The sequence below is a fragment of the Rhinopithecus bieti genome, unplaced genomic scaffold, assembly GCF_001698545.2.
Source record: "Rhinopithecus bieti isolate Rb0 unplaced genomic scaffold, ASM169854v2 scaffold_13710, whole genome shotgun sequence".
In the NCBI taxonomy this organism is placed as follows: domain Eukaryota; kingdom Metazoa; phylum Chordata; class Mammalia; order Primates; family Cercopithecidae; genus Rhinopithecus; species Rhinopithecus bieti.
In genome coordinates this window covers 1,391,187-1,417,335 of record NW_016807962.1, presented here as the reverse complement: position 1 = coordinate 1,417,335, position 26,149 = coordinate 1,391,187, and the positions used below count along the sequence as shown (strand labels likewise).

General features: G+C 37.6%; 2 protein-coding genes and 1 pseudogene across 2 annotated transcripts; 1 reads left to right on the top strand and 2 right to left on the bottom strand.

Annotated features, from left to right (window-relative positions):
- Positions 1-1,269: 1,269 nt before the first annotated feature.
- RAB14 (RAB14, member RAS oncogene family) lies at positions 1,270-25,075 on the bottom strand. The gene is made up of 8 exons (XM_017884216.1): positions 24,627-25,075; positions 15,985-16,043; positions 14,804-14,857; positions 13,153-13,330; positions 9,215-9,281; positions 5,627-5,714; positions 4,937-4,967; positions 1,270-3,544 (listed from the first exon to the last, which is right to left on the bottom strand). Exons 2-8 carry the CDS (start codon positions 16,034-16,036, stop codon positions 3,367-3,369), a joined length of 648 nt encoding a protein of 215 aa, XP_017739705.1. The 5' UTR covers positions 16,037-16,043; positions 24,627-25,075; the 3' UTR covers positions 1,270-3,366.
- Positions 23,594-24,982, top strand: LOC108537076 (translation initiation factor IF-2-like). Its single transcript, XM_017884201.1, has 2 exons — positions 23,594-23,859; positions 23,960-24,982. Exon 2 carries the CDS (start codon positions 23,960-23,962, stop codon positions 24,980-24,982), a length of 1,023 nt encoding a protein of 340 aa, XP_017739690.1. The 5' UTR covers positions 23,594-23,859.
- Positions 24,996-26,149, bottom strand: part of LOC108537075 (V-type proton ATPase subunit B, brain isoform pseudogene) — a 40,289-nt pseudogene continuing 39,135 nt past the window's right edge.

Genomic DNA, 26,149 nt, shown 5'->3' with positions numbered 1-26,149 from the left:
CGGGAACTCTTTTCTAGATCACTAGACAGCTTTTGAGTCACAACAGGCATATTACCATGTTACTATAATACAGAACAGCACAGTGCAGTAATCCCTCACCACCAAGGTTTTTATTCCAAAACAGTTATTTGGCTAGAAGTGGACTGTTAAGATACGGCATCAATGGAGTTACAATAAAGACAATGAAAGTGACAATTTATTAATACACAGTAAGTTCTAGAAGGCATCTACTTTCAAAACAAAACTTGATTTCTTTTGTATTTACATTTTTTGTTTCAAGTCTTAGCAAAATGCTAAAAGGCCTGGCCTGATCACAATTATTGACATCCTTCTGGGACACAATTTTCTGGGCCTATGTTGAATGAGGATAAATTTTCTTCTTTTCTCTAAAATGCCACATGAACCCTATACTCCCACATGAAGAGGAATGGAAAGTAATTATTTGGTCTTTTCTTCTGTTTAAGGGAATGAACTGAACCACTCATGTTTTTAAAATCACACTTAAAACAGCAGACACCTGGGCAAAAAAGTTCCCCAAAACTACTGTCTTATGGAATTTGAGAAGGGAGGTAATGTATGAACATTAACATCTGGCTTCAAAAGACATCTTTCCAAAGAAATTGTACTACCTCTATTACGTGTACACCACCAACCAAAAAAAAAAAAAAAAAAAATTACTCCATCAAACAAACACTTTATTATCCATAAAAAAAAGACTTGAACATTGTACTGAAACATCTATTTAAGCGTAAATAGTACCAAGCACCAATCACTAATCTGAGGGCCTCCTCACAGGTCCAAGGGCAATGAGTAACCTCGAGAAGCAGGTGACTGCACAAGCAGTAAGCTATGGATTAAAAATTAAAAGGATTTCACATTCTTTCCAAAGTGTACTGCCCAGTGTCTGGCACACACATGTTACAATATGACAGTCTGCTCTATTTGTGAGCACCCAAGTTTATTACATGGGATTACACATGCGTATGATAGAATCTGGCTCCCAGTACAGTCAAAGGAGAACAGCATCAGCCAGCAAATGTGCTGATCTTACACTGAAAATGGTTGACTGAGAACATTTCAAGGGTGATGCAAACACAAGAATAAAACTGTGGCTCTATTACTTAGTGATGTGGTTTTATATGCTACATATGTAGACCTCTCTTTATACAATGAATACGGACAGTGCTGCAATAAAAACTGATGACACATCAAATTGTTCACCTGAAGAAAAGAAACCCTATTAGAGAGTTCAGAAAATAATGCAACCAATTTTAATTTAATCTAGATACAGGTACTTTATTTACAAATATTTAGATTAATAGCATTTTGTTACATCAAATGAAGAGTACAGCAGTCTAAATAAATCCTTCGGTCACAAAAACAAGAAAACCCACTGTAACTAACTTTGGGAGTCAGGGTATTGCACCTCAACAAGCCACAGTCTTTCGTTTGTGATTGCCACCTTATATCCCAATGGGTGGTTTGTTTGTTTTGTTTTTGTAAATATACACACACACCAGCAGGTCATGGTCCCTGGGTGAATCCCTTGTGATGCAACAGTGTAAGCAAAATGGATCACTGTAAGTCTTTAACAGAACATACCAATCTACTCCAGAAATCTTATTTTTTAAAAGTTAAACAAAGACAAAATAAAATGAATCCACAAATTAACCAAAGCCTATTTTCTGCACATTCCAGTTTTGGCTTTTATTTAACATTGACTATACAATACTCTGGTACTACCACATGTTTACAACCCAAAAAGATGTACTTTTATGTTAGTGTCTGTAAAGGGGGATTTAAAATGTGTATTTTAAACACAGCAGTTGAGCTGAGTGCATTTTCTATAGTGCGCTGAGGTGTTACTTACTCTACTTCAAATAAACTCTCAATTCCCAGCCACTGAATCATAAACACAGTAAGAAAAATCAACAGAAATGAAGAACTTAAACATGTTTGTTGTACAAAGAAATAAGATTGTTTCTCTTGCTATACAGTATTAATTCAGTGGCCAAACCACCTAGTGCAAAGTAATAACTTACTTTGTATCAGCACAAGCACTGAAACACCTTTAGAAACACTTTCCCTTTTATGAAACAATTTATGCCAACATGACATAAAACAGCCCCTCATACTATGAACACAGGGATATCTTACTTCACTGTAGTGTTAAAAATGCACAATTTAAAATCCCTTAACAGCAGACCTGTGGTTCTGACTGTCCAGTTCAGAATCTGACCATTCCAAGAAGATAAAGGTATAAAAGCTTAAAATGTGCAATAATAAACCCAGCCTTTTTTCTTTTCCTATACAGTAAGGCAAGAATGCAGCCTGTAATGCAAAACGTTTACAAAAGAGAAAAGCAGGTTAGCACATTGTCGATTGCACAAGAACAGTTAAGAAAATCAGCAGGTAAGCAACAGTGCAAAGATGGAACAGAATCTGCTAGTGTTAATCCTCTGATGCTAGGAGCTTTTTCCAGCATAATGTCCCCAAACACTGCCAGCACCAAGGGGTGGAGCCAGTACTACTTGTGAACTGCAGTGTGTCTATTTCTTTGTGTGAAATGGAAGGGAGTAACATGGTCACATATAGGTCATACTGTACAAACTGGTATTTTATACTGTTCCAATGCCAGTAATCAATTTATTTTCTTCATTAAAATAATATACACAGAATGTATTGTTAGTTCGATTCCTTCAAATTTTATACATATTTACTTTCTGTTAAAGAGAAAAGGATAAAATGGTATAAAAAAAGATAAAGCTATTAAGCACGAGAGAGAAGATAAATGGATATTTTCCCTGTGCGAGGCTAAGACAGAGCAAACCTCGTCAAGAAAAATGCCACCCACACAACAGGAAATTTATCCAAAACAAAACAAAAGCAGTTATAGAACTCCTTCTCTACCATCAGAAGTCATTTCACAGCAATAAACTTATTGGTTATGACAGACATACTTGAACAGTTAAGGATGGGTAGAAAGGCTTATGATATCATCAAATTAAACCGTACAGTGAGACAAAGCCTTGCCAAAGAGGGAGGGTAAAAATCATGAAGTCCAGCATCAGTGCTCAGTTTAAATCATATATTGGTGACATACTTATCACGAGGACAAGGGGGAAAAAAAGTCTAGATTTACCATGCAGGCGAGATTTATTACTCTACTTGCTTTTGATAACCTGATTACATCTAGTTGTTTAGCAGTTTAGTATTGTGTTAAACTGTTTTTACAACAGATTTTTGTTTTTTCTTTTTTTTTAATTAAACCCAGTAAGATGTACAGAAGACAATGAGGCAGTAAAAAGTACTGCTTTCAACAGACAGAGGTGAAAGGTCAAATGAGGGGCCACGGCAAAGAGGTCACTAGCAGCCACAGCCTTCTCTCTGGGGTTGGGGTTCACTGGTTAGCCGGCCTCCCTGCGGGGCTGAAGGTTTGTGTTGTACACCAGACTCAGCAGCATTCAGATCCAAGCTTCCATCCTGAATGTTCTGATATATTTTCTTGGCAGCCTCAAGGAAGGCATCTTCTACATTCTCTCCCCTAAGAGGCAATTGATAACTTTATTGGAGAACCACAGTTTTCTACAAAAGCTAAGACATTATATACTGACCTTTTGTTAATCTTTAGTTAACTGCCATGATTTCTTCAACGTAACCACTGTCATCTAATAAGAGATTACCAGAACACTGAGCTAAGAGAACATGGAAAACTATTTTCTTTTCCTTTTCTTTTTTTTTTTTTTTGAGACAGAGTCTGTGTCACCAGACTGGAGTGCAGTGGTGTGATTTCAGCTCACTGCAACCTCTGCCTGCCGGGTTCAAGTGATTCTCCTGCTTCAGCCTCCCGAGTAGCTGGGACCACAGGCGCGCACCACCACGCCCAGCTAATTTTTGTATTTTTAGTAGAGACAATGTTTCACTATGTTGGCCAGGATGGTCTCGATCGCCTGACCTCGTGATCTGCCTGCCTTGGCTTCCCAAAGTGCTGGGATTACAGGTGTTAGCCACCACGCCCAGCCGGAAAACTATTTTCTGTGGAAAGCATACATACATACATGTACCGAAAGCCCTTTCCACAAATCGTATTTGGACAACTACATGTGTTATATGCAATCATTAAAATACTGTATGTTAATACACACCATGATGACTGAGATAGGTCATTTCTGTGGTAACAGGATACTCCAAACAGAAATGAAATTTCTCCAAACATGCTGAAATCAGAAGTCCAAGAATAATATGGTCTGCTCAGCCAAGCATGAACTGAGCTGTTTTTAATCGGGTGATGGTGACATAATCATGCTTAGCCACGTTAACACCTCCATTCAGTTTTCTTTGGACTAACAGCACAGCTGAGACTAAACAAAAACAGGTTAGCCTCTCACCACAAGAAATTTTTAACCTAATAAATGAAGAACAATGATGGGAGTGCCACACAGTTCAAAGCAGACATGGAAGAACAATTAGAAAATGTTCACTACTCTTCTGAGTAGACACTACCCCTTAAATCATGCTTTTTAACGTGATCAGAAAATTAAATTGACCAAGCTTAAGTCTGAGATGCCAAACTCAACCTCACTTGTGAAAAGTCAAACACTGTCATTTGTGAAAAGTCAAACACTTCTGAAATGTAAAAGTTCCATTCATTTGTGAAAAGTCAAACACTTCTGAAATGTAAACAAAGTTCCATTTTATTAACCTGGGTTACCAACAGGCATAATCAAGGTACAATCTTTTAGGTAACAAAAATTCATATTATTTTGAAATGTAAAAAAGGAAGCAGAGAGATGTTTGCTGTTCTTCCTGCAGTAAGCATTACACATTTATATATAGTACTTTATATGTGTATATACATTATATACTTTTCATATATACGGTTCTACTTTGAGAAACTTGAATATAATTGAAGTATCTATATTTTGGTCTTACTTACGTTTTTGCACTCGCTTCAAGGAACAATAAGCCTAAAAATAAAATTCAGACTATATTTAGGACACTTCAAACTCACAAGTGCATTTCCTTTTTTTATGAGACGGAGTCTTGCTCTGTCGCCCATGCTGGAGTGCAGTGGTGCGATCTCAGCTCACTGCAAGCTCCGCCTCCTGGGTTCACCCCATTCTCTTGCCTCAACCTCCCAAGTAGCTGGGACTACAGGTGCCCGCCACCACGCCCGGCTAATTTTTTTTGTACTTTTAGCAGAGATGGAGTTCCACTGTGTTAGCCAGCATGGTCTCAATCTCCTGACCTCATGATCCACCTGCCTCGGCCTCCCAAAGTGCTGGGATTACAGGAGTGAGCCACCGTGCTTGGCCCACAAGTGCATTTCTTTAGTAACATCTGAAAAAGTTTCCCATCAGTTTTTAGTACTCTTCCCATAGTATTTTATGAAAAAGTATGTAAGTTTGAGGTGGAGAGCATCTTTATATTTGTCACTAAATAACTGTACTGCTGCAACATAAATCTCACAGAAATAGAAACACATTTTGTTACTTCCTCATTCTTGAGATTTCTGAGTCTGCATTAAAAAAACAACAAAAAAAAACCTGTCAATCTGCAGTATCAAAATCCCACCTTTCCTTAATAATTCTCCCAACTGTGACCATTAAGTCTTAAAGAAACCCACCGTTTTCTTCAGCAAACTGTTTGGCTTCTTCATATGTAACATCTCTCTGTGCCTCCAAATCCGCTTTATTTCCTATGAGAATTATTACCTAATTTGTGATCAAAAGAAAGACACCTTATAACAAAAGCAGTAATTTAAACCAACCATGCAAATTCTGAAATCCAAAAATCTTGATAGAAAAAATAACTGGGCCTAAAAAGAAAACAAGTACTAGCAATTACCCACTAGACAGGGCTACAGATTCATGAAGTCATTACTACAAAGGACCTTAGCAATGATCTAGGCCGGGGTTGACAAACTTTCTGTAAAGAATAAATAGTATATTCTTCAGGTTTGTGAGCCTCATATGGTCTCTGTTACATGTTCTTTGCTGGGCTATTTTTTTGTTGTTGTTTTTAACAACCCTTTAAAATCTAAAAACCATCTTTAGTTCACAAGCCAGTCAGAAACAGGCTGTGGGCTGAATGTGGCCCATAGGCCATACATACTTTGGTGACACCTGGTCTAGTCCAAAGATTATGATGTATCTGAGTAAGATTACTAAGGGTTCATGGACAAGCTCCAAAGGATCTGCAAATACCCTGAAATACTGTAAATACTGTAATTGTGGGCATGTCCTAGAGGAGCAGGTTCATGGCTTCCATCAGATATTCAAACAGTTCTGAGATCCTCAAAAAGTCTGAAAGCCACTAGGTACAATCCTTTAGGCTACCAGTAAGGAAATTAAAGCTCAAGGCAAAAGGACTTGCTGAAGGTCACTCAGTGAGTCAGTGGTAGGAGGACATTAGATCTCAGGTAGAAACCCAAACTGTGATCTTGAGACAAATACTATCCTACCCCACATTATCCCTAGATAGGACTGAGTTTATAGTTAACAGTAACTGATAAGAGACGTCTATGTGTATACACAAGGGTGAGCTGAGGGTAGGGGTTTGGGGCATGTATGCAGTAAGTTCAAATCCAAGGCAAAAATAGCACCCACCTACCTATATCCACCTTGGAACCACTCATATGAAGTTAAGCCAAAGTTAAAGGCAGCTCTGCAAAGTTGTAAGAAGAAAATACGTACCCTTGGAGAATAGCAAAGGGCTTTGGCCTTTATCAGGGGTGGCGAGAGCAGGTTATGGATAAACTGTCTTTGTACATTTATAAGCTTATTTGACACCAGTTAGTAAAATCCCTCCCTTCTTCCCCCTTCCAAACAGATATAGTAATCTAGATATGAACACTTTAGGAATGGATGGTTTCAACTAAAAGGCACTTCAGCCATTAATTTTTTTTTATGTGAAATTACAGTTCCTGGCTCTTCCACTTTCAAAAATATGTGTCCATAAACCAAATCATCATTTTGATCTGAATGTAAACCTTATGCAAGGACAGTTAAGTGTACAACAAAAGTGAGCATTCTTTAAACAGTGTGAACAAAGTGCCCACTGTGATGGGGAGGAAACTGTCATACACTATCCATTAGTCTTTTAAAATAATAAAATAATGATACTTAAAAAGTAAATCAATTTATAAAAAATCAAGTCCGGTAAAGCCACAATGATGAGCACAGGGTACTCATTGTAAGATAGGTACTCAAAACAAGAAATACTGCCCCGCTCCTGATTCTCTCTGAATCTCCAAATAAGGCTTCTTATCTCCCTGAAAGGGAAGACGTAAAGTGGCATGCTAATTATAGAGATACAAAACATGCCCACAAAATGGTAGAGAACACAACTTCTACACAGAAATCAAGGGCAATTTTATAGAAAATGGAGCACTTAAGAAAAACTCGAGAAATTTTTTTTCTCCTGATCTGGTTCTATTTCAAAGCACATAAATGAGGCAGGAAGGACACAGGGCGAGAAGGTTAATTTTATTATACTCCTCCATGGGCCTTCTACAATGAGTTTTGTTTTTAATATTTTACTTGAAATAGCTATAGACTCACAGAGGCTTACAAAAAATAACTGAGGTCCTGTGTACCCTTCACCAAACTTCCCTAATGGTAGGATGTTATGTAACTATAATACACTCTCAAAACCAGGAAACTGACATTGGTACAATCCCCAGCCCTTATTCAGATTTCAGTTTTTACACATTCTCAGGCACATGTGCATTCGTACACAGGTAGTTCTATATAATTTTATCTCAGGTACAGATCTCCATCATCACTGTCAGGATACAGAACTGTTCCATCACTACAAAGAAACTGCTTTTGTGCTGCCCTCTATGTCGTCACACCACTACCACCCTCCACTCCCTTTGCTAACCCCTGGCAATCACTAATCTATTCTCCATCTCTACAATTTTGTCATTTTGAGAATGTTTTCTAAATGAAATTATACAGTATATAAACTTCTGAGACTGGCTTTTTTACCGGGCATGATGCCCTTGAGACCCAGCTCAATTGCTGCATATATAAAGAATTCATTCCTATGTACAGCTTAGTAGTATTCCACTATAGAGATGTTCTGAACTGTTTAACCATTCACCTGTCAATGACCAGGTTGGGAAACACCTAGGTTTCCAGTTTCGGGCTACTGCAATAAAGCTGCTATGAACACCCTTCTATAGGTGTGTATGTAAACCTTGGGTTTAATGTGATAATGGAAATGAAAGTTTCAGGCACAGTCCCTAGCATGATAGGCGAACAATGTTAACTGACTCTCAGTATGATTAAACCACCGTTTCCTGATAAAAGCTAATCTTACTACTGATGACATAGTTCTTGAATCAGGCCTCTCTACCAAGTGTTGGGGAAAGCCAAGAGAGACACAAGCCTTGTTCCTGAGAAACTCGGTCACAGCTCAGTGCGTCTTTCTTCACATTGTTCCTGGCATACCCTCAACAATATCTACTGAAACTTTACTCACCCCTCAAGGACCAGCTCAAACACCATTCCTCTGTAAAGCTGCTTTCTCTCCAGACAGCACTGATCATCCTAGGCTCCCCAGCACTGTGCTAGTCCCTCTATTTCTAATTCATGCTTCAATCTACTTTGCAGCACAGTTACCTGCATACCTGCTAGTTCTCTCCCTGCTAGACTATAAGCTCTTCGGGACCAAGGATCCATGTTTATCTTTGTATACTGCAGAGTCTAGCATGGTGACTGGCCTTTAAAATCTCAATAAATATAATCTCAGTCTGGTTAAGAAGCTAATGTTTTAACATATATAGAATCCTTTTTATTTTTGACTGAAATTTTCATTCTTAATTCTCCTCCTCTAGTTGAAATTTTTATTGAGGTAACGCAGATTCACATGCAGTTGTAAGAAGTCGTAAGGAAAGATCTCTTCTACATTTTGCCCAGTTTCCTCCAATGCTGAAGTTTTATGAAATTAATGCAGATCCCTTTTAACATCATAATTTCAGATTTCAGTCTTCACATGAGATCACCACTACATTCATAATTGTAACGACAAACATGAACAAAAAACCTAGGTATAATAAAATGCAAAACCAGGTTTAATTAGAACTGAAAAATAACTGTTACATTTTCTTCGACTAATTGAAGACAAAAATCTCACTAGTAAATGGCTTCCCTTTTTGGGTTAGCTTAGTTCTTACGTTTTCTGTGTATTAAGATGCCATTTAACTTACAGTATTTGGATTGGTGAGATTCCTTGCATCTGTCAACCAGCTGCTTAAGTGGTTATATGTACTTCTTCTGCAAAAATAAAAGTTTAAATTTGTGACTGCCATATAATTAAAGGAAAAAAATTCAACAAATATTTAAAATACATACTTTAATCAATATATCCTAAAATAATTTTGCTTTGACCAGTTACTCAGAACAGTAGTTGTGAAATACAACAGCATACTTTTCAAAAATCTAGGCAAACCTATTATTTTTAAATAAATAACTCAATATCCAACAACTTTGATAATTACAGGTCAGGAGTCAATTATTTAGTCCTAAACGCATACTGTAAACAGACCAATAAGCAAGCAAGGAACAACACAGTAAACTGATGGAAATGCCAATGTGGAGTCAAAACTCAAAATTACTTTGAAATCATACAGATTTTCAATCACAAAGCAGAGACAAACTTGTATCAAAATGCCTAACCATGACACATTTAATGGAAGACATTTTTGCTTGTCTTTAAATTTTAATTTCATTAAAAACCAAGTCACACTATTATAAGCTGGCATACAATTCACCTTTCCTTAATAATTTAAAGAGCAAGCTAACCATAATAGCATAAAATTGACTTTGAAGACATTTATACATTGACAAGAATTCAAGTCCGCAGATATCAGTGAAAAAGTTCATCCTAACTTTGTACTCTTACCAGGCAGCTAAATCATTCTGGAATTCTTTAACCGTCCTATTTTTCTACTTTCTCCAAGCAAGAGTTTAAAAACTCATAGGTTCATTTGCATTAGCCAAGTAAGCTCTAAGATGGTAAACAAACCCAAATATTTGTAATATTATACACAGTAGAACCTACCAAAGGGGTCAAAGATAATAAAATTTTGAGGTTAAAATGTTTCTGATTTATAGACTCACAGAATATAAGTCTATCTTACTCGTTTAACATGTGAGGAAATGGAAGCCCATAAAGACTTAACTGGTGTCAAAACCAGGCCTAGAACTCTTTTACAAATACCACATGTCCTTCAAGTGTTTCTAGTTTAGTCCTGTGAATATATTCCATGATCTCTAGCTGCCAGTTTTCACAGATAATTTGTTATTCAAAGTATATAGTTCTTTCCCAATGAGAACTGAGAAATCCTTACTCATATTTTTATTGTGCTAATCATATTACTCATGAATTACCACTTAGATGTCAAAAAAGTCATATATATCAAAATAGCTCCTTTCCCCCCAATGTTTTAGAGTTTTCTAAGTAAACAATGATAAAATGTCATTTTTAAAAAGCACAAGCCTTATCTGTGTTTGATATTTGTATTACTGGCATACCTTGACTTTACACAACAGGTACGTTTTACTACTTCATGCATAAACCTTAAACAAGTCCGAACATTTCTACTGATTTTGATGAATTTTAAAATTTCAAAGCTGGCAGGGAGAGTGAAGTACACAGAAAAGCCTAGTACCAAGATCATATAAACCATATTACTTACATGTACCATAACTTCTGCCAATGATTCTGGTAATTGTTATTAATTTAAAATTCACTATTATTATAATTTTAAATCCATAAATAAATATTATTCAAATATTAATTGGTGGTACAAGTGCTAAAAAAGTGCTAACATGCTAGATATGTCAAAATGTTATGGCAGGCCAGGCGCAGTGTTGAGCCAAGCCTGTAATCCCAGCACTTTAGGAGGCCGAGACGGGCGGATCACGAGGTCAGGAGATCGAGACCATCCTGGCGAACACGGTGAAACCCCGTCTCTACTAAAAAATACAAAACTAGCCGGGTGAGGTGGCAGGCACCTGTAGTCCCAGCTACTCGGGAGGCTGAGGCAGGAGAATGGCGTAAACCCGGGAGGCGGAGCTCGCAGTGAGCTGAGATCCGGCCACTGCACTCCAGCCTGGGTGACAGAGCGAGACTCTGTTTCAAAAAAAAAAAAAAAAAAAATGTTATGGCAAAACAACTGTCACAATAGGCTACGCTATCAATTTAGAAAAGTACCCTGTAACAACGAGAGTTAATGACAAAATAAAAGGAACTTTTACGTTTGTAAAATGTCAAAGAGTAATAGAAAAAAATTCACTGTCATGACTGCAACATCGAAGTCACTATGAAGTATCACTTTAGCACCTGACTAAAGCCTGGGGTACTCTTTTCCAGTAACAGTTTTTATTACAATATAATGAACACATCATAAAGCTTATCCTTTTAAAGTACGTAATTTAGTTGTTTTAAGGGTAGTTACAAAGTTGTGCACTGATCACCACTATCTAATTCTAGAACATTTTCATCACCCCAAAGAGAGACTCGGAACCCACTTAGAAGTCACTCACTCCCCATCCTCTGGCAATCCCCTTTCTTTCTCTATAAATTTACCAGAATATAAATTCTGGATATTTCACAAATGAAATCATACAATATGTGTCTCTTAGTGTCTGTTTTCTTCCACTTAGCACGATGTTTTCAAGTTTCATCTATGTTGTGGCATGTATCAGTCCTTCCTTCTCCCTCATAGCTGAGTAACATTTCATTGTATGGATCTACCACATAGTGTTTATCCATTCATCGGCTGATGCACATTCTGGCTGTTCCCAGTTGAAGTACTTTTTTTGATGACTTGAATAGACACAGATTTTACCAAAAGTATTAACTATGCTTAAAAGATATGCTTAAAAGCAAAAACAATATTCTTAGCACACATCATCATATTTAAATTTTATTGAGTTTTTAATTATGTGAAGTCTTCAGAAATGCACTCCTCATAAAATCAGACAGTTCTGTGTAGGTGGCCAGGTTTATTAATAGCCTTCCCATAATACTCTTGATCATATCACTGATTGCCTGGCTCTAATGAAGAGCATTAAGGCTTATTTCCCTCTGTTTTGCTCTGAGGCCACCTAATTCTGGAATTTACTGAAACTTTAGGCACTATAATTATAATTAGTCAATATCTTTATTCTAAGGCAGCATTTCCCAAAGAGTGCTCCTCAATAAAATAAGCTTAAGAAACACCAAATTAAATAAAGTCATACAGCAAAGAATTTCTTACTGCAGAACTTTCCGGAGTCTTAATATGCTAATGAGCATTATGACACATCAAGAGGAAACCGTATAAAGCATTTTCCAAAAGGAAATATGCTTTAAAATCTAATTATCACTTGGTCCCACTCACGCATCTTTACCCCCAAGAAACAGAGTCACACTGCTATTGACTGGCGCTTTACATCAACATGAAAGGTGATCTAGTTCATTTTCTAACTTACAGTAGACAAACAGTGCAGGGTCTAATCAAGTGGCACAGTTTTCCATGTTCTCCAAAGTCAAACCTTTACGTACAGTAGTTTTATCACTTTACATCAAATGCTTTGGAATTCCAGAAACAGTCATGTTGAAATAAATTTAAACCTACTGCATGTAGTATTTGAAGTCATTTCTATCCATTTTAAGAGAAAAAAAAAGTAAGTAAATAAATAAACACCTTCAGATGCAAGCATAAAATTTTTTATAATCCCCCATGCTGGATTAGCAAAACTCTTTGCTTGGCCTTGTTTTGAGAGGTGTAAACTTTAACACTAGAGACTAAATAGAGTAAGTCCCAAGAGTGAGTTGTTTGCTTTCTACTTAAAAGAACATTTTATATAAAATATTATTTCTCCTCAAATCATTCAACTGAAGTTGCTTTTCAGAACTGTATTCTTCTATTAGCTTCACCCGATATCTCCCTAAATTTTTCTTCAGTCATAAAAACTTTCAGAAAATATCAATGTGTTATATCAAGTTTTACATGGCAACTTAAGAAACCATAAGAAACAAGTAAGTTCAATTACAGTCATACAATTACAAATTTTAAAAAATGCCTAAGTCAATTTTTTTAAATGCCCAAAGTAGATTTATTTTCCCCGTATGAAGGTTGAAAAAATTATCTCTTACCTAGTGATATCATAGACCATAAGAGCTCCTGCAGCTCCTCTGTAGTAGCTCCGTGTAACAGCCCTAAATCGCTCCTGTCCTGCCGTATCCCAAATCTGCAGTTTTATTTTTTGGCCACTAACTTCGATTATTCTTGTACCAAATTCAACACCAATTGTGTGAGGACAATCAGCCATAACTGTTAAGGAGGAAAAAAAGTAATAGCCCAATTTTCAGAAAACTTCAAATTAAGCCTGGGGGGAAAATCCACTAAATAAACAAATGGCTTACTAATACTTACAGGCTATAAATAGACTAAAGCTACCACTGGAAAAAAAAATTAACAAATATCCAGAAGTAAGAAGTCAGGGAAATGTGACTGTACTAGAATCGGGGTCAGCAAACTTCTAGAAAGGACCAAGCAGAAAATATTTTAAGTTTTGCAGGTCAAAAGGTCTTTGTCATAAACTACTCAATTCTGCCACCGAGACATAAAAGCAGCCAGAGACAATATATAAAACAGGCATGGTTGTATTCCAATAAATTTTATTCACAAAAACAGGCAGTGACTGGATTTGCCCCACTGGCCAGTTTGCTGACCCCTCGACTAAAATAATCTGTTAAGTAAAAGTAAGGATTTTAATTAATTCTTCACAGTATCAACATTATACCATTTAGCCTTCTTACAACCATTATCTATAACAGATCAATCAATGGTCTTGGGACCCTAGGAGTTGTTAGTCAAACAGATTCTTATCCCAGAAAATATCAGTGTCTCAAAGAAAATCAGCATGTGTTATACATATATATATATATATATATATATATATATATATATATGCACATATATTTTAGAGACAGGGTCTTGCTCTGTCACTCATGTTGGAGTGCAGTAGCACAAGCATAGCTCACTGTAATCTCGAACTTCTGGGCTCAAGCAAGCCTCCCACATAAGTCTCCCAAAGCACTACTGGGATTACAGGCATGAGCCACCACACCTGGCTAATATATACTTCTTATTATACAATAAGTTATATATGTCTAAGCCAATGAACAAATTTATTAGTCCTTTCCTTATAATGAGGCCACTTAAAACCTAAACCCACCATTCTCCAGTATAAGGACACAGACTGCTGGGCACTTCATAAAATGTTACATCAAACTTCTGTAGTAAGCAGCACAAAAATGTCAAAGAAATAATTTCAACTATACAGAAACACTTTCAACTATATTTAGCATATCAGTTACAACAAATTGGTCTCTTCTATCACCCAAAAAAGCGTAGAAAGAATTCCATTTTAAGTATTCCAAATCTGTTATTTAACAAATGATACAAGCAGCAAATTTCTCCTCATAAGACAATCAATTCCTTAACAGAAAGTCAGAGAATAAAAAGATTGTTTGACATTACTGTATGTATTTTTTAAAATTATTTTAACATCAAGAAATCAAAACAAGTGAATCAGATTATATATATATATAATGTGTATAAAAATCAACACTAAAATATGCTGGTATATTTCATTTTATCTGTACCCATTTAAAAAAAAGTACAAATATAGTGAAAGGTTATATTTAAATGCATGAAGTACACTGAAAATGACACTTTTTAAAAAGTAGAAACATGACAATAAAGAAAACTATTAATGTTTACCTCATGTATTAAACTTACATTTTTTTTCTGTAAATTGATGAAGCAAGCAAGATTTTCCTACTCCCATGTCCCCTGTTTAAAAAAAAAGAAGTTTCAGGTGGCAATTACATTTCTCAATTTTATGCAACGACTGCTATATTCCTTACCATATAACATATTACAAGTTTCTGGGACACTTCACAAATTTTTATTTTCCTACTTTACAATGATTCGAAAGTTTTCACTGTGAGACACAAATGGAATATTATTCCCAATCTTTAGCACTGACAGAATTCGGCTGTAAATTATTACTGTTAATAAATAGCCACCAGCTGGGAAGTGCTTATTTTTTAATGGAATTTTTTTACTTTGAGCTGTTTCAAAATTTTATGGGTTTTTTTGTTGTTGTTGTTGTTTCCTTTAACTCAAGCATAGAAGCAAAAGATTTCAAAAAGTGACAAATGGGGTAGCATGTAACAAGCAGAAATAACAAACTGAGTTCTGGAAGCTTGATTCACTAGGTCCCTGTCTTATACTTCTTGTATTATTCTATGAAAGAAAAGAATTTGCATTACATGAAAACCCCAGGAGAAAAGATGTCATCTCTGACTGTACTATAGCAATGTTAACCCTTGACGAAGGAAACATTATAGGACACATTAAGTTCAACATGAAAGCAAACTGTTCTAATGTGAACAATTCATTGAAAAACTTGTACTTTCAAATGTAGTTTTATGTTTGGATAAACAGCATTAAAGACTTAATTTGAGCAAAACCTTCTTGAAACTTAAGAAAAAAACACCAATTAAGAAAAAAGTTTTTTATGTATATTACACAATTGATTTGGAATCAAACAATATTCTCTATCACTTTTTCCTTATAATGGAAACCCAGGGGGATCTGAGCGCTTTCACAGTATTTTAGGAGTGTTCTGCACTCCTTGAAACACTGATACTTCCTAGCATCAACAAGCTTTCAAGCAGCCCTCAAGAACAACGAACATCACTTCACAAGGTACCCACCAGCACTGTACCACAGAAATATCCAGGGCCACAATGCAAAAGCTGCACTGCTAATGCAAAAAATGAATCTCATAAAAGGAGCTTAGTTTTACAGTAAGAAAATCAGTCACTCCTGAAGCAGTATTGTTTAAGCATTAGCATATAAATATTTTGTAAGTTAACCTTTTGGGAACAAGAGTGTAAGTTAAATAAACTTACCAATAATAATATATTTAAAGATGTAAGAGTAGTTGTATGGTGCAGTTGCCATGGTGGCACTAAAAACAAAGAAATCTCTGTTACTTCAGAAGGAAAGCATATACAAGTAATTCAAACAGATCACTGCTATCCTTTAAAGGTAGAAAAGGACACTGAATACAAACAAATGTCAGTTACAGTAAGTCAGAATAAAATTGCATTTCACAAATTGATCAAATACACAAATTCTCTTGGATGAATGATGCTTACACATTCTCATGTGCTATCCACAGAAATATGAGAAACCAGTTATACCAATATTTCATTTAAGAAAATATCCACTAGAACTTAAAGTACAATTAAAAAAAGAAGAAAATATCCAGTAAGAAGTATTACTCTAAAAACTTTCAAACAAAAAAATCTTTATAAATTTAAGTTAAACATCACTATAAATAGCCTCCGCTCCCTTTAAAGTCCCCTTCCCTGTTAACTGATCAAGTAAGTTACTAATGATCTACTTGTTCAGAACTCTGATTTTAAACAGAATGGTATACAAAGGAACCACTTAATTTATAAACACAAAACAACTTTTTACTCTACTTTAAATCAACAGCAGAGCATCCAAAGAGCAATGGTATGATTTCCAAATCAATGTTGGAACTAGACTGAATCACATGAAACTGTTCTTCCTAGATTTTTCAAGTCAATTTTATTGGCATTTTCATATGGCTCAACCTAATACAGGACTTGCAGATTATCACACACACACACACACACACACACTTTTTGAAGACACAGCATCTCACTATGTTGACCAGGCTGGTCTTGGGTCTTGAACTCCTGGCCTTAAGCGATCCTCCCATCTCAGTCTCCCAAAGTGCTAGGATTACAGGCATGAGCCACTGCACCCGGCCAGATTAACAACATAGTAAGTGCTTCCCATCTACTATTCTAGGGACTGAGAGAAATAATGTCATAAAATTGTACTTAAGGTTGTGAAATTTGAAAGCTTGTGTATTAGAAGATATTTCAAAAGATCACAGCCCATTTCTTGCCCTCAAATAGACTTAACCTAAAGAATTCTAATTTCTCTCCTACTTGAAAAGAAAACAAAAAACTTTAAATGAATGCTCTGAATGTGTAAGACATTGTGCTAGGTTCTAGAGAGAAACAAGGGGGTGAATTATAAAACTAGGAATAACTTTCAATAAAGTTTATTCTCAAACCAGCTTTCAGCTTAAGACAAAAATTATTTATACAAATAAAGATTTCACCCCATTTTAAAAAGTCTGACTTACAGTATTTTTAAGCCTGGCTTTTAGTGTTTCTGTCAATGTCACATTACACAAGCCAGACATTTTATATGACTGGAAAATTTTATTTACTGAAATTATCATCTTACTATGTACCATATTGCAAGCAAAAGTTCTATATAATTAATAACATTTAACCTGTAGAAAGAATATATATTTAAAACAAGTGTATTATTATAAGGAAAGAGGAAGCTGTTAATTACAGTAAAGTATTAATCACTTCCACACACTACAGTCTTCTCACTTAGCTGTCTGTATTACCTTTAGTGAAAGTAGAAGCCCTGCTACCCATTCCAGTTTGGCATGTTCTAACACATTTATAATCAGTCTCCTGCATCACAGAAAACTCCCATAACCAGTTCTTTCAGCAGAGAGAGTTTTTCTAGTTAGACTAACTCTGATTCTGAACATTACAACAACTTTATTCCCTTTTCCAGGCACTAGGGACTCAAAACTTTTAAGAATGAACTTGGTCCTGAGACTAAAATTGGCCTGGATTATTTACCCGATTTCTCAATTAGATGCCAAACATAAGGGGAAAAAATAATCTCTTACATTAAAAATATTTAAAGATTATTAACTTCTTAACCTGAATTCTTCCCAGACTCTTTCTTTCTAATCAATTTTTAATTCTTCTAAATTCTTTCCCCTTTCAAACCTGGGTAAAAGTAATCACTTAGTCACCTTCAAATTATTGTCTCTCATGTGCTCTTCTCCTTGATTTTCCTAATTTCTTTCCCTCTTTGAACTAAAGGTTGTAGCTGTACATACTTTGCTCCTTCTATTTTATGTTAAAGCTATGACTTCTAACAATCCCAAATTTCTACTTCAAATGCTTTAAAGACTAATCATAAAATTATGGCCCAATTTTAGTTGTACTAATTTGTGTACTTGCTAATTATCACACATTCATTAAATGTGAGATAACTAATTTTGAAAATGTATCTTAAAATTACAAACATTCATACAGTGGAAACTATTTCCAAATAAAAGAAATGATCACTATTTCAGATTGAATACCAGGGCTCTGTCTCACCTCACCACACCTTTTGCTTGCTTGTTTCTTTAAAAATTACAAATAAAAACCATACAAGCAGAATTAAAGGAAAACTACTCAAACTTACTAATTTCAGTAAACAAAGGCAGAAAACATCTAACACTGTAGCCATCAACACTCACAACAGGTCTTCCCTTTCTTATTCTAAGAAGATACTGTCGGCCGGGCGCGGTGGCTCAAGCCTGTAATCCCAGCACTTTGGGAGGTCGAGACGGGCGGATCACGAGGTCAGGAGATTGAGACCATCCTGGCGAACACGGTGAAACCCCATCTCTACTAAAATACAAAATCTAGCAGGGCGAGGTGGCGGGCGCCTGTAGTCCCAGCTACTCGGGAGGCTGAGGCAGGAGAATGGCGTAAACCTGGGAGGCGGAGCTTGCAGTGAGCTGAGATCCGGCCACTGCACTCCAGCCCAGACGACAGAGCGAGACTCTGTCTCAAAAAAAAAAAAAAAAAAAAAAAAAAAAAAAGAAGATACTGTCTAGGTTTACATATATTCCCATTGTTGACTGATATGAATACATTTCAGTCAAAAGTATTTGCAGTCGAATTATATTCAAATACTAAATATGCTTAATGTTGCTTTAACAAAAGACTTCTCAGTCTCATTTCTTGAACATGAAACATACCATTGTTAAGGTGAGGAATACATTTTTACCTAACTTTGGACAGGAAAAAAGTTCTTCCTCTATTATTTAACAGTGCTTTTGCTTTACTTACAGAACTCTTAAGTCTAAAAAAAAGTACATGAAAGGCTGATCTAGTTCAAACTCTGAAAACATGAGCCCACTTAACATTACAATCCCCATAAATTTTTTTTTTAATCTTGGTAATATTCTATAACTTGTATACAACTACCGGGACAATTAAAATTCACTTTATTCCACATTTTACAAAAAGTATTTGAGTCAAGTTCATATGTAAATAAAAGATCTTTATTGCCTTTAAAGGAAAAAAGTACTACATATTTACACAACAGGCATTTAATACATAATCAACAATTTGCAAACTAATAAATACAATTGTTAGTTACTATTTATCGGGTACTTGACATATGACAGGCAATGTGCTAAATATTTTACATACAATTTCATTTAACCCTTACTACTATCCTGTAACATAGTTAATTATTATCCTCATTTTACAGATGAGGAAACAGACTCTGCAGGTAACATGTCCAGGTCACACAGCCAAGTCTGTACTGAACCTAGGACTGTTTTGACTGCAGAGATCCCCTCTTAATCACCACACCATCCTGCACTCTCCACCGTCGTGCCTCCTCCACATGGTTATGAGATGCACCATATAGCTCTGCAGTATTCACTCGCTTAATTATAATTTAATATTCTGAATAAGATATGTGAATTACATTCAGAAGATGCACTGCAGTCAGAATTTATAGATATAAATGAATGGTAATACTAGTAATACTAATTTATAATACTATAATTCACCTACTTACAAAAAGTTTCTTGAGAACACTTGACAGTAAACCATGTAATGATCTATGCTACTTTTTCCTATACTGTCTTATATAATTCTTACTTAATTCTCACAACTCTGCAGAGTCATTATCATTATGTCTATGCAAAAAATTAAAGAAACAGAGGTTTGGAGAAATTCACTCATTTGGCCAGTGTTATAAAGTTTGTAAATGGTAGACCTAGAAATTGAACCCAGGCCTGATTCCAAAGACCATGATTTTCCCTAAGTTATTATTAGTTTATTTCAGGCATGGACAGGTAGACTGATAAAATAAAAATCAGAGAAAGAGGAAGGATATTAGTGCATGTAAAATTTAGCTATAAACTACCCTTGCTGCCAAGAGAAATATTTACTAAATGCATAGTAAACACTTAAAAATTGTGCCATGTATTCAACTGACTCCTTAAAGATATTAATACGCTTAATATTGTTTTAATAAAGGATTTCTCAACCTCATCTCCTGAACATGCAACTACCAGTTTTCGCCATTGTGGAAACATACCGTTTCACCACTGTGAAAACATACCATTTTTTACCACCATTTTCACCACTGTTAAGGTGAAAAATATATTTTAAAATGGGGTATGCCATCTTGTAAAATTCTGCATATTTTTTTCACTCAACTACTCAACAAAATCACAGACACATTTTCATGTCAGTACATTTAGATCTAAATGATTACTGAACACATATTAAACACTAATTATTATTGTGACAAAAATAGAATGCATGGTTTCTATTTACTGAATCAACACCTTTCTAAGATTACACAGACATATAAACGACTAGTTTTGAAACGTGTAGGCACAGATGTGAAGGTATACACTACCAAACATACTGCTTGTGGAAATGTGCCAACATTTTGGAAAGTAATCAGTATATTTAAAAATCTTAACAATAATCCAAATCATCCTTTGGCCCAGATATCCATTTAGAAGTATCCTACATATACAAAAGCTTCAGTCCATAAGGCTACAGGTATTAGCACATTTAATGTACCATTTTTACAGCAAAAAACTGGAAATAATCTATCAGCAAGGAAATGACTGAATAAAGTACATCTGTACTACAAAATAATATCCATCTAGTTTAGAAACCATTTTGATCAATATGCATTAACCTGGAAATACCTCCATGATTTTGCTAAGTGAAAAAACACATGTTGCAGAGTTTTATGCAATAGCATACCCCACTTTCAAACACACACACACACACACACACACATTCAACCCTATATTCATATAATATGAAATACAAATCAAATTGTGAAAATACACGGACAGGAGAAAAGGGAAGAGAGAAAGTATTAACTTTTCTTTATAGATCCCTGCACTGACTTATTACAATGAATTAAAAATAAAATTTTCTCTACCAATAAATATGTGAAAAGCACTTTCTATGTAATTTTAATACAGGTTAAAGAATACCCAAACAAAAACAAACAAAACTTCCACTCATAACATTCCTAACATTATTTCCACATTTACTGATAATAAGGGGAACTTATGAAGCCAGTAATACGATTGGCCTCAAAACAAAAAAAAACCAATACTCAATAGTAGAGGGCATATTTTGGTTTTTTTTTTTTTTTTTTTTAACAGTTTAACTACTTACTGTTTCCTCTGATTTTAAAACTGTTACATAGCTATTCTACTCCTTAGAACCGACGATGTTACTGCATAATTTTTACATAGCTGATCCAAGACATAACAAGGGAAAAGCAACCCACTAAATATTCCAGGTGATTTAATCCTTATCCTTATTTCCATTGATAAGTTTTGTTTGTTTGTTTGTTTGTTTAACATGCATGACGTTTTGTTAAAAATACCAGAGCTGAGATGGACTGCTTCTGTGATTCCAACATGAAAGTATCTGTTAAGTATCTACTAAGCACAAAGCACTGTGCCAGGCTTTGGCAAGATAGCAATGATCAAAAAAGACAACACTGTCTCTGCCTTCGTGGAACTCAAGAACAGAAGCATTCTGACTTGCTCTAAAGGCCCACTAAAATGGACTACTACTATCTGATTTGTCAGTCAGGTGGATAAAACTTCTGTAATCTAATAATCTAATCTAATAAAAACGAGTGGTCAATTTCCTCAACAGTAGTACAAAGAGCCCACCCACTTAAAAAAAACAAACCTAACTTTTGACAATATACTTAATGTCACTTTTATATAAATAATGATTTTAAAAAGCTGGATTGCTTAATGTGGCAAGAGAAGTAATTTTGATGATCTTCTATATACAGAAAATAAAGTATTCTAATACTGAACCTCTGTTCACAGAAAGCCCTTAACACCCAAAAAGCCAAAAAAAAACCCTGCACTTATTGCTAAAGTTGAAAGGATTAATAGTGAAAATTTTACTACTGATACTGTGTCTGAGATTTGCTTCAAAATAATCTGGCAGGGAGGAGGCAAGTGTATATAGATGAAGCAAGACTGATCACTGTTGACACTGGCTGATAGGTATATGAATGCTCAGTATGCTACTTTATTTTGTATATATTTAAAATTGTCTAGATGAAGCTTCTTAAAAGTACAGTACCTCTAATGCTTCTATTTGTAAACTGCTGTCTTTAGCCATGCCTGGCATTTTAACCACATAAAATGTTTCAAGCCTTTTTTAAAAAAACATGAAACATCTCTCAATAGCCCGAGTTTTAACATTTTATTTACCTTAATCAAGTTTCCTCCACTAGCACAGTATCTTACTGTGACTATGCAAAGATATTTGACATTGATAAAAATGAACACTCCAAATTCTGTTGCAAAGTTGAAGTATGCAACAATGATAAAGTTTAACTGTAATACAAAAAAGCAACAACTTTTTAAAATGTAGCTTTAATTTCAAGGAATTTTTAAATAGCTATTATAATCTAAGGTTTTACGTCTTTACAATAACTGCCATTTATTGAGGGCCTAACACATGCCAGCTACTTTATAAACAAACTCTAATCCTAAAAACTCATTTTACAAATAAGGAAACCAAAGTGATCTACCCGTGGTCATAGCACTACTAAATGGAGAGCTAGAATTAAGGTCCAGGTTTAACTCTACACGTAGCTCTCCAAAGCTATGCTCCTCTCTCATTCATTCAAAAGATATTAAACACCCACTATGTGCCTAGCACTGTTACAGGCACTGATTTACTATATGCCAAGCAACGTGCTAAGGGCTTTCTTTAAAACCCATTTAATCCTAGCAACAACTCTAAGATGCAGGTTCAATTATCCCCTTTATAGATAAGGACACTGAGTCTGAAAGGTTAAGTAACTTGCTTAAGATCACTTAACTAGGAAGCGGCAGTAATGGAGGGGGAACCCTTGACAGTATGACTCCAAAACTCTTAACCACGACATACCTCTAGGCATGATCAAGTAAAACTGCCTAAACAGAACTTGGAAGAAAAAATTTGGAAAGGCTTGTGGGGAATAAAGGGGTAGGAGCTGGATTACTGCAAGGTCAAGTTTATCCTCAACAATCAAATCTAAATAAAAGAGAGCTGGTTCCTCTACAATATTTACCTTAGAAAAATATAAGAATTTTTTAAAGGCAGTTGGGATAGTAACGAAATGAGCAGTAAACTCTGCAAGAGTTCAAATCTTGGCTCTGACACTTGCTGTGGGGTCACTAGGAAGGCACCTGTCCTCTCGGAACCCGTTTCTTCACACACGAAATTGAAATCCTGGCATCTCTCCTTTGGGGTTTGTGAGCATGAGGATTTGCCAGTGTAGTGGCTGACTTTATGGACTTTAGGTCATAAAGGGGTAATCAGCTGTCATCCAATGCGAACACAGTGAAAAAGGAATTAAGTTGTAACTACATTATAAATGGTCATGCCTGTAACCGTAGCCTAATTTTTGAGTGTAGTACAAAAACCACCAGCCACAGTGTGAGCCGAAGCCAGTTTGTAATATACCATCATCAGCCAGACACACATCACAACTGTAGGCCTCAGTTTCCTCACTTATAAAGTGGAGACAACTTATCTCTGAGGGCTACGCGGGACAAGATAAACACGTACAAAGACACCTAAGTATGTACCTGGCCCACAGTTAAAACGCTTAAAACACTCCAGTTCCGTCGTCTTCTCTTAGATTCTAGAAATGCCACAACTTTCTCTTCATTGTTTCTAGATGCTCTGTAGCTTCAGGGCCATAGAGGCTGTCCACGCGTCTCATAGAAACGCACCAAAACCAGGACATCGCAAGCACAGGCGCATAGACCCCGTCCCTGGCCCGGCTGCAGGGCCGGACTCCCCACATCGACAAGGACAACGGAGTTGCCCCGAGATGCCGAGGAGGCTGCGAAGAGCTGCCTTTGTACTCAGAGCCAGACGCGGCCTACGGGACGGGACCGCCACGTCTGGGGCTCTCGGGCTGCAGGGCGGCGCGGCACGCGTGGGTACACCCTGCGGGGGCGGGCTGCGGCCGCGGAGAACAGCGGCGAGGAGAGGCGGGCCTGCGGGAGATGCGGTCCTGCCCAGCCGCGCCGAGAAGGCGGGGAAGGCGAGGCCGGAACACACCCTTCCCTGCACGCCTCGGAGCGCCCAGCGGGGTGGGGTGGGCAGGAGGCTCAGGCCGGAGCCGCGCAGGGGACACCTCCGCCCCCGCCCGGGGGTCCTGTCAGGCCGGCGCCGCGGCGCTCACCGCCGACCCCCGGGATCGCCGCGGCCTGACGGGGCCTGGACCCGGGGAGCCGCCCGCCTGCAGCCCCGTCTCCGCCGTCGCCACACCCGCCCCTCTGAAGAGCCCGGCGCGAGGAGGCATCAGCCGGCCGGACACTGCGGAAGGCCCGGGTTACCTGGGGGGTTGCTGGTGGCTGGGCAGCTTTCCGGGCGGGAGGGGGGCGTCAGGACGAGGAACAGGAGTGCGGACGCAGCTGGAGAGGGGGCGGGGGCGGTCGGCCGAGGCCCCGGGAAGTACGCGGGCAGGCCGAGAGGTGCAGACGCGCCGGCGGCAGTAGCGGCAGTAGCGGTGGCAGCGGTGACTGCTCCTGTGGTTCCCTCAGGATCTTCCTCGGGCTGGTCCAAGATGGCCGCGCTCCCTGCACAGGGTTTCCTGTCACCCTCGCAATGGGCCGGACCACAAAAGAAGGGGGAGAAGATGCGCGCGCAGCTGGCGGAGCCCGGAAGAGGGTGGCCGAGGCCAACCCGTTAGCCACGCCCCTTCCTCAGCCCTCACCTCTGGACTCGTCGCGCCGCCGCTGAGGCCCGCCCCACCGGCGCTCACGCCCGGAGGGAAGGTGGAAAGCGCGTGTGCGCAAGCGCAGTCGCGTGTCCTCGCCTCTTGGGGGAGCTACTGCGAAGGTCTGCGTGGAACCTGGTGGGGTGCGCCTGCGTCTTGGGGAACTAGGGTTGTCGCTCTTGGAGACTTTTAAACTATTTTTAAAACCAACATTTACCACTTATTGGACGCTTACCGTATACTGGCCACCGTGCTAAGCATGCATTTACTGCATTCATTCAACGCATTTACTATATATACTGCTATATGCATGGTATATAGCGGTGAACAAGCTAGGCTAGGTCCCTGTCCAGCAAACCTCGGAAGCAGGCATCTCCATTGTATCCATGGCGAAACTGAGGCTTGGGTTGGTCAACTCGCTTGTCCAAGATCACGCAGTTAGGAAGTGACCCTGCATTTCATCTCTATTTTGACTTCACTTTGGGGGTGCCTTTGACAGGGAGAAAGAAATGTGATATTTTTCACAATTTGTCTACCATCTGCCATCTTCCAACTTGATCTGCCGTTATCACTGCCCCAGAAGGTTTCGTGCTTTTCAGGTGCAGGGCCACGTTTTGACTTCCTTGGGCCTTGAGCGCTTTTGCCTTATGGCTTGTATACACACACACATATTTCACACACATACAAGTTAAATATATGTATAAGTATTTAACTTATATTTTACAACGGCATTGATATAAAGAGGACGTACCAATATTATATAACAAAATATTTTCTTTGACCTAAAAGTTCATTTTTTTCTTGTGACTTTAAAAGAACGTAAGCCGGCCGGGCGCGGTGGCTTACGCCTGTAATCCCAACACTTTGGGAGGCCGAGACGGGCGCATCACGAGGTCAGGAGATCAAGACCATCCTGGCTAACACGGTGAAACCCCGTCTCTACTAAAAATACAAAAAAATTATCCAGGCGTGGTGGCAGGCGCCTATACTCTCAGCTACTCCGGAGGCTAAGGCAAGAGAATGGCGTGAACCCGGGAGGCGGAGCTTGCAGTGAGCCAAGATCGCGCCACTGCACTCCAGCCCGGGCGACAGAGTGAGACTCCGTCTCCAAAAAAAAAACGTAAGCCGGGGCTAGTAGTC